Below are 9,713 nucleotides of genomic sequence, written 5' to 3'. Positions count from 1 at the left end.
TTTTTACTAAATAGATTTTTAAAAAATCAGATTAATGTAGCCCACTTGTTTTGTTTTTTAAGTATGTTACTATTGATAAAGCATGTGACAGATAGGGGTGTCCCTCTTCCTAGATCAGCAGGAAATATACAAATACACCCAATTCAGTTCAGTTCTCTCTGTTTTATGAAATTTCAGTCTCTCGATTTTAAATAAAAAAACATTTTGTTAAAATGTGGGAATACTTCATTTAAATATTGTTGATTAAAATGTTTTTGGTGTTACTTTAACCTGCTGTGCACAAAGAAAATAAAGTGCAAAGATTAAATTAAAGACTGATTTTATTACATTTTAAAAATGTATAATGTTTTTAATAAATAACCAAACCACTGTAAAACATTGCATAAAAAACATGACTTTATTTTCCTTTTAAGTATACGAACTCATAGAAATAATCTATACCTCTTTTTTACGTATACTTGTTTGTCAAATGTTGATTTATTGTTTCTATGCTTTGGCAATGTAGCCTAAAGATAATTATTTCCATGCCAATAAAGCCATTTTTAGAGAGTGAGAGAGAGAGTGATTCATTATGACACTCCGCTTTCTAATAACTCTGTTATTCTGTTTATTTTCAGTTATATGCAAATTTTACAGAAACAAAAGAAACACGATCCCTCGAATAAGAAAAAAAGCGCCACATACGGTTCCTGAGTGAAAACGAAACTGCAAGCTTGTCTTTTAAGGCGGAACCAAAAGTGTTTGTCGTCTCTGACCCGCCAAATCACAAAGGAAGACGTGTGGTCGATACAGACACGGTTTGACCTCTTTTGGCTGAACTCAAAGTTAGTACATTTGATATAGAAAGTATTATAGTTTGACTCCTTTCCTTTGGGGATAAATGTATTAATTGTCTATTACTTTCTAGGCTTCTGGGGTTTTCAAACGAGAATAAAGCAGCATGGAAATACCTATTGTAGACTTCAGTGTCTATGAACGTGCCAACACGCACGTATCAGACGACAAATTAGAAAAGCTTGGAAAAGAACTGAGAGCGGCATTTACCGATGTGGGATTTGTTTGTTTAAAAAACACAGGCATACATCAAGAAGAGGTTTGTAATTATTATTGTAGGCTAGTTGTTACTTATATATATATATTTTCATATAGTTTTTTTAATTGTTCAGAAATCTCGTTTTTTGGTTGTGCATTCCAATTAATTTCAGTGCAACTGCAGTTGGTTTGTTTTGATTTAAACATTCATAACTTAAAAAATAAAGCTAAGTAGCACCATAAAACAAAATAATAACATGATAACAAATAATAATAAACATGTTTTGACAAAAATGTTAAAAAATGGATTTATCTCGTTTTGCAACGAAACTCTTCATATATAATTTATTATTATTATTAGCTTATTATAATAAAATGTATAGCCGAGGATATTCTGATGTATGCAGACGAGCTATTATTTCTTTACTGCCTGTCTCCTCTGTTTAATAGGTGGACAAAGTCATGAGTGTTTCCAAAAAGTTCTTCAGTTTGCCTGAAAACGTGAAGGCACCGTTCAGCAGGGGCAATTTCTCCTGTGATGTGAATCATGGCTGGGTTTCACTAGAAACAGAAAGGCATGTCAATAAATATTCAATAGTCTCCTCATTTAGTAACAAACTTACAAATGATTTTTCTGTTATTTTTTCTTCTCTTGTCATGTCACAGTCTGAATCCTCAGCGTCCTGGTGATTTGAAGGAAGCCTTTAATATAACATCACTGAGGGCAGATATTGTAAATATCAATTTTTGTTTCTTCACTCTTTCGCGTAAAGGTCCTACTATACCTCTTTATAAGTCTTGATTTTCTTGGGGGGGTACTTAAACAGCATTTATTATTATTATTATTATTATTAATATTGTTACTATATCGCATTCTTCATTTCACTATATATATATATATATATATATATATATATATATATATATATATATATATATATATATATATATATATATATATATATAGTAGGCTAGCTGTCCTTCTGTCTCAAATACCTTTTCTACACGAGCTTCCCTATGCCCTACTTTATTCGAAGGGCAGAGCCCCTGAAGTTTGCTCTTTGAAGGGTTTAGGGTATGTTTGTAAAAACTACTTTAATGTCCTAATATAGTCTAGTCCTGGAATAATCTAAACCCTGGCTGTTTCTCAATTCCAAGAACGCAAAGAACGGACTTGCGTCCTCGTGGAGATCGGTCTTGCCAGGCGACCTGGGAAGAACGAACTCGGAAGTTTTGCCGCAATGACTTCTGGGGCGTAAAGCGATTTCAGCAAGTCTGCACTCGATGCATCCTCGATATCAAGAACACATCCGGGTATTTTCATGCGTCCTCTGTCCTTGCGTTCTTGAGAATTGGAATGAACTTCGACCGTTAATGATGACGTAGAGCGAGGACACGAGGACGCAAGATCGCTGAAGAACGCATATTGAGAAACAGCCCCTGTCTGGGAAACTGACCCACCCCCATTAAAGTTTTAATACCACTGCATGGTTGTCTGATTTTCCACGGCTCAAACAATTATTATATACGGTGCTCTTGTTAGAATGAGGATAACTGCAGATGAATGATGTGGGCTACAGCAAACAGTAAAACAAGCAATGGCTCTGTCTTTGCGAAGTGTTGTTAAATTAAGTTTGTAACTTTGCACAGTTAGCAATAAGGTATCAACTCAGCTCACTGTAAGAAATTCGCAGCATTTTGTCAAATCAACACATATTTTTATGTTACTTAAACTTAGTAAATTTTTTATGCCAACTATTTTAAGCCAAAACCTCAACACATATTTTCATGTTACTTTAACTTAACTTAGTTAATTTTTTATGTTAACTTTTTTAAGCCAAACCCTAAGATAGTAGGTTAAATTGACTTGCAAAACCAAGTAGTTTCATGTTAGTTCATGGTGCATTAACGAATGTTAACAGTTATGACTTTTCATTTTAACAATCTATTAGTAAATGCTAAAAATAACATGAAAAAAAGATAAGCCTACTAAATGCTAGAAGTATTGTTCGTGTAGCTAATGCATTAACTAACTTTAACAAATACAACAACAACATTATAAAGTGTTACCATGATGTTAATATAAGATATTCTTGTTAGATCTGGCTAATGTTCTTACCGAATAACCACCTTAGCGGATTGCGTTTTCTCCGTAGCCGGCATTCTAGAATGAAGAACAGGCTTTGACCGGAGCAGGCTAAATATGGTTGTCTTTCTTCACAAAACCATGTCAAACTAAATATTCATATGCGGACTGTGCAGTCTGTTATGTTTTTTTCATTCGCATGAGGTTTTAACACCGTAATATTACTGAAACATGCACATCTAGGTAAATTCCGCAGTCTTTATTAGACAGTCGATTAGACCGCTGCAATCAAAAATGCGTTGCATTTCCTCAGACGCAAACAACAACGCAGTAGTTTAATAAAGAGTTTAACGCGCACTGCAAGCCTGATAAAGACAGCGAGTGTGTGAAATTCTGTGCTGTGTGTAAACCTCACTGCATAAATGGGTTGGTGTGTTAGTGAGACATTGCATTGAATTATAGCAGGGGGGCCCAGCCCTGCTCCTGGAGGGCTATCGTCCTGCAGACTTCGGTTCCAACCCAGCTCCAACACACCTGTCTGTAATTATCAAGCAACCCTGAACACAATGATTAGCTGCTTCAGCTGTGTTTGATTGAGGTTGGAGCTAAAATCTGCAGGACGGTAGCACTCCAGGAACAGGGTTGGGCATCCCTGCATTATAGGAAAGCATTTGTAATTGAAAACATATTATCTTTTCTGTTGGTTAGAATTGGCCCTCTGAAGGAGTTGAGGATTTTCGAGATGTCCATATGGCGTTTTATCTGCGCTGTAAGGATCTTTCTCTCAGGGTCTTGAGAGTGATGGCTCTTGGTTTAGGTCTGGATGCAGATGTCTTCCTCAAAGCCCATAAGCAAATAGACGGTAAGTAAAATGATTTGCACTTCCTCTTTGTGATGTAAACACTGCATGTTAAAGGAACTTTAACATTTATTCTTTATATTATTGGCTAATGGTATAATTTGTAATGTTATGATTGATAATTTCACAATCCGGTTATTAAGTATGAAGTCATGTGCTGCTTCCGGGTCCAGCCGCTCACATGTCATAGAGAAATAACAAAAAATAGAGGGTATGAACGTGCATCACCTTCGGCAAAAGTGCCTTCGGTTACACCCACTGAGTAGCAAATGACAGAGCGGCAGAATGAGTGTACAGTGGGAAATTAGCGAAAACACGGTAAAAACACGTCTAAATGGGAAACCGCTGTTGTGCGATATACTGTACTAACGGATTAACAAGAATTCCAAGCTATGGTTTTACAGACTGCCAAAAAACACAGAAAGGAGAAGTAAATTAATCGTTCATGCCAACGTCCACAGACCACAGGTGGGTTGATAAGTTGCTAGGGTATTTTTTCAAGTATTTGTATTTTATCTGTGTTTTTAAGCATATTATCATAATTTTTACTATTACATTTCATAAATACAAGTTTTTGTTTTACACTTAATTTTAAGTAAAGTAACATACTTTTACTAACAAAAATTTAATGTAATTGGGTAATAAACAAATTTTAATATGCAATATTACAGAAATACACAGTATGATTCCATGCTCCCTACAAACACCCTAATAAAGCACAGATGCTTGGAAAATTTATTGTTCACCTCTGCTATAAAGTCCAACTAAATTCCATTTAAAGGTGCTCTATGCGAATCTGTATGACGTCACTTTTGGTTGATGTTTGAACTGTTTTCAAACAAACGGAGCGTAGCTAACTCCTCCCCCTCCCTTCCGTGCTTTCATGAACGCGCTCAACCCCCACCCTCAAATCCTTCTTGTCGTTTATTGGCTGAAACACTTTGTTATGGTTTCTGTTTGTAGGTTTGGCCACTTTGTTTTTATTGCAGTTTGTGGACCCTGGGCTGTCTACAGAGATCGCGTTTTTTTTACAATTTGATCAGCGGACAGTAGGGTGACCAGATGAGATTGGCTGAAATTCGGGACCGTGGTCTGACGTTAGGGGGGGGGGGGGGGTTCATCCAATAATAGTTTAATTTAATTATAACCTGACTCCTTCACGCGACTGACTGTCACTGCCAGCACTTTCAACTGTCCTCGCGGCTGCTGCAACTTTCGCTTTCTTAATCTACTCTATAAAACAAAAAGGCGACAAAAAGGTACTATTGTCTTTATGATTAAGAGGGGCTGGACACACCAAAACTTTGAAACGCGGCTGAAAAAGTAATATATAATGAAAATGAAAAAACTACCAAAAACACACAATCCTAATTTCCTAATCCATAACAAATTCCGAGATGACCAGACATGGATTTATGGACTTGGATTTTTTTTTTATGAATTATTAATATATTGTTGTTTTTGATTCTGGGAACCTGAGACTGCAGTTTAGAATTGAGTTTATAAAATGTTCACTTAAATGTGTGCTATGAATAAATAGTGCTCATAAATGGCGGTTTAAATGTGGGGGGAGCTGAAATGGTATTCCTTATGTTATGACTTAACAAGCGGATAGTAAAATTTGGAAGAATGTGTTCTTTTTTCCATGCAGTTACAATAAATGAAGTCTAAAGCCTTAATAATTTGTGACCCTGCTTGGGAAATCCAGGTTAAAGTTTCATAATCTAATTATTACATTGTCAGAAAAAAAGGTACAAAGTTGTTCCCTTTTCTGTCGCTGGGGTGGTACCCTAAAAGGTACCTTTTTGTACCTTTTATGGGTATAAAACACATTGAAATGTTGTACCTTATGGGGTACAATATTATACTCTAAGGACCAATTGTGTACAACAAAATAGAAAGGATAAGCTAAATTTAAGTTTAATATGCAACTGTTTCAAGTCAAAAACAAATTTTTTTAAACACAAATGCAATGCTATGTTCAGAAATTATTATATGAATTTTATTTAATTTGAACAAGTAAATGTGAAATGAGTTACAGCTTAAAGGTGTAGCGGAGGATTTTCTCGAATTTTAGAAAAGAACCGCCTTCTCCACTTTAAAAAAAATGCAATTGCTCAACACTCGTGATTGACAACTAGGAGGACCAATAGTCTTGATGATCCACCTGGAAAAAGAAAATCCTCTGCAATACCTTTAATATGAACAACAAACTGCACATATGAAAAAAAACTGCAATTAAACATAGTATAACAGCCTAGGTCCCACTGTCATTCCAAAGAGCCCTTAGTTTAAAACTGAGGTGATGGGTATATGAAGTCTATGGTTGTAACTATGGTAACAATAAAATGCTGAAGAAAATGTTCCCCTTAATGTTCAAAATCACTGAAATTACAGATATTTTACACATGAAACAAAACTAGTACATTACAAAACTAATAGATCTGTGGATTTTAGCTGCTTTCAGTTGACGCTTGATCCTTCTTTTGACTCCTCTTTGGTTTAGCTATCGATCCATTTTTTTACGTTATTAAAACAGAATGGCAAGAACTGATATCACAGTTTTACAAGTGCATTAAAAATCTACTTAAATAAGTGAAGATTGTATAAACACTTGCCTAGTTTAGGTCATCTTTTGGCTGACCACTGGGGGGGGGTTGGCGGACCACACTTTGAGAATTACTGAACTAGACCATAAACGTAGTTTCTTGAGCTCAAATTGATTTTTTTCATTGCTGCAAGTCTCGCCCAAGTCCCCTCTATGAATTTTCAATATGGGCAGTGATACAGACCTATAAATAGTGGCAGTGAGGTTAGCCTGCAGATTTGCACTCCATTCGATCATACAGAATCAAGAATGTGACCTTGTGTGTTTTTAAGCTGATGTGAATCCAACCACTTTGCGGACTTTGTACTATCCGCCTGTGAAGAGTGAATGTGTGAAAAAAGATCAGGTGCGCTGTGGTGAACACTCGGACTATGGCAGTATCACTCTTGTCTTCCAAAGTCCAGAAGGTGGACTACAGGTTAGTGGCTATGTTAAATGTATTAGTCCTATTATCATTTAAGATATATGAAGTTGTCTTGGTTACTGTATGGATGTGTATGTTTTCTCCAGGTTCTCAGTCGGACTGGAGAGTACATTTCAGCCCCAGCCATTCCTGGAACGGTTGTAATTAACATAGCAGATCTGATGCAAAGATGGACCAGCGACGTTTTTGTGTCCTCTGTAAGTCTCTTTACTGATCTTGTGACATTTAATGTAATCTTTGGTGATGTTTATTTCTCATCTTTTATCCTTAGGTCCACAGGGTGTTGCTGCCCCCTGAAGGCGACAACAATACACGTCAGTCTTTGGCATTCTTTGTTCACCCCGATAATGATGCCATTATTACTTGCTGTGATGGGTCGGACAAATATCCTCCTATTAATTCACTTGATTACCTTTTGTCAAGGTTTAAGGATTCTTATGGGAAAAAGGTTGATGTGTGATTTGTTTAAATTGATTCATTTTATAAATCATTTGGAATCAGCGATTTGATTGCAAATTCTTGTGTGTTTTCCAGCTCTTTTTTGATATATTATTTCTATAAGGTGATAAAGCCGAATGATCATATGCCTTGTTTAGATGCACAATTGTTTACATTCTTCACATAATAGGTTAAAATGCTTTGCATGTGCGTTTTGTAAGAACACTTTTTCGTGGCTATACAATATCATTTTTGCTATTTAGCCTACGTTTATAATGCTAAACAGCAAACTAAAGCACGGAACGAGCACATATTTCTCCTCATTGTTTTTTGTTGTTGCGATAGTTCATCTCTTGTTTTGTAGTGTATTTTGCTGCATTATTTGCATGCACTGCAATAAATCATATATGTAGCTAACTGCATGTTCAAATAAAGATTTTTATTATTATTATATTTATTTATTACATTTTTATATAATGTTTCCTGGTGTTGTTTTGCCTCTTGCCAGTTTTTAACCCCAGTTGGAATTTATAGAGCCTTAACGAAACAGCCTTGCAATAATTCAAAATGACATTTATTTATTCAGATGTGCAAAATCAGATTTTCTTACTGTTGAAGACAAGAAACTCACTAACGAAGGCCAGATTAATCACATATCATGATAAAGTTAGTTATCTTTATTGACAGACTCGAAGTCCAAATATAAAAACACACACAATAAACAAACATCCATAAGATATAAAAGGCTCACACAATATACAAACATCCATAAACAACCACAATCAAACATAACATAAACTACACATAGCACAATGTGCTCACTGGTTAAAGCATACCCATACTTTCTTATAAATTATACACATGTATGTGAACATTACTCTATTTACAGGATTTCTGTAAATAAAAATGGTCTAACATATTTGAAAAGCTATTTACCTAAATACAAGCCTTGCCTAATGCAAAATGTGGTTGTTTCCCTGTGTGCTAAGAGACTAATTTGGACCAAGACAAAAAGGTAATTTTGATTTGAATCTAGGCCATAAAAAAGCACTTGAAAACACACACAACACACATGAAGACTCAACTTTTCTCATTGTAATTACTGGACAAATACATTAAGAATTACATTCCATATGTTCTTTGTTTATGCACATACACAAGATGTTACAAAATAAACATAAATGATTAAAGTAACACAGATGTACTATCCAACTTTTGTACATTTAGGCTACTGCCAAAACTGGGTGATGCAACCACTGCTCCTGTCTGAGCTGTCACCATCGAGCGTCCTCTCTAGAGAAATCTGTATGTAGTGCAATCTGTATGTATTGTAATATGGGCCAGAAAAAAAGTGTGGCATAATCTGCATGTAAATCGACCCACACAGAGTATTTACATGTGATGTTAAATGCCTTACACTTGGGGAAAGTGATAAAAGTGAGGTAAGTTAGGTGATGCAACCCATTCATATTTATACATCTAAACATTGCACTTGTTTTTTTTTTGTTTTTAATCAATTGCTTTCTATGTGTAAATCAATCCTCTGTTTAGATAGAAGGGTGAATAAAACTTATCAATGCATTATCTGGCAAGTCTGACATTACTTACTGAAAAATCCTTTCAGCCATTGAACCTCTGGAAGGGCAGTGCCATTTTAATGAAAAGGCTTTAAGAAATGCTGATTTCTTGTAATGGATATTTTATGTTAGCAATGAATTAGTGAAATAAACTCTTGTTACAATATGCATCTGTACTGCTGCTGGATCCAGGGGAGTATGATGTGCTGATTGGGTCAAATAATGAGAACAACCACTTGACACTCATGGTCAGTTTCTTTTCATTCTCATCTTCTCTTTATCACTCTGTTTAAAAACATGTCATTATCTCATTCGGGAAGAAAATTAAAATGTTGTTTTTATATTTTGGTCTCTCTTCCATTTTTGCCTTTTAGTAACACAGGAAAACACTCATAAACATATTTAAGCTGGTCTGAACAATGTTGGTCTTGCAATTAGGTAGATAGCCTTTAAAAAGGATGTTGGGCCATTTTTTTGCGGGAATCCTGCTTTAGTAGAGTAATCATGCATCATGTCCTTTGAATGATTGCAATGGTCTTTTCGTTGAGGCTCTATAGAGTCCAACTCAAAAATGAGACAAGATAACACCAGAGAACATTTAAAGGTTTTTATTTATACATGCAGTTAGCCATATCCCTGCCGAAAAAAAACAATAGAAACCATTACAGAAATTAAGGGTTCCATTACAA

At 35.3% G+C, this 9,713-nt stretch overlaps 1 protein-coding gene across 1 annotated transcript; it reads left to right on the top strand.

Annotated features, from left to right (window-relative positions):
* Positions 1-694: 694 nt before the first annotated feature.
* On the top strand, positions 695-7,513 carry LOC141349722 (uncharacterized). Its single transcript, XM_073853531.1, has 8 exons — positions 695-824; positions 908-1,093; positions 1,483-1,607; positions 1,699-1,765; positions 3,827-3,980; positions 6,858-7,003; positions 7,096-7,206; positions 7,281-7,513. Exons 2-8 carry the CDS (start codon positions 941-943, stop codon positions 7,467-7,469), a joined length of 945 nt encoding a protein of 314 aa, XP_073709632.1. The 5' UTR covers positions 695-824; positions 908-940; the 3' UTR covers positions 7,470-7,513.
* The last annotated feature ends 2,200 nt before the right edge of the window (positions 7,514-9,713 follow it).

This window comes from Misgurnus anguillicaudatus, chromosome 15 (genome assembly GCF_027580225.2).
Source record: "Misgurnus anguillicaudatus chromosome 15, ASM2758022v2, whole genome shotgun sequence".
NCBI lineage: Eukaryota > Metazoa > Chordata > Actinopteri > Cypriniformes > Cobitidae > Misgurnus > Misgurnus anguillicaudatus.
The sequence above is the reverse complement of the archived record's forward strand: the minus strand, read 5'-3'. Positions and strand labels throughout refer to the sequence as shown.

Excerpts from the sequence above, each read along its gene's own strand:
- LOC141349722 (XM_073853531.1), top strand. The coding sequence starts at position 941 with ATGGAAATACCTATTGTAGACTTCAGTGTCTATGAACGTGCCAACACG. Across the intron at positions 1,766-3,826 it reads CATCACTGAGGGCAGATATT|AATTGGCCCTCTGAAGGAGT; the intron begins GTAAATATCAAT and ends TCTGTTGGTTAG. Across the intron at positions 3,981-6,857 it reads AGCCCATAAGCAAATAGACG|CTGATGTGAATCCAACCACT; the intron begins GTAAGTAAAATG and ends TGTGTTTTTAAG.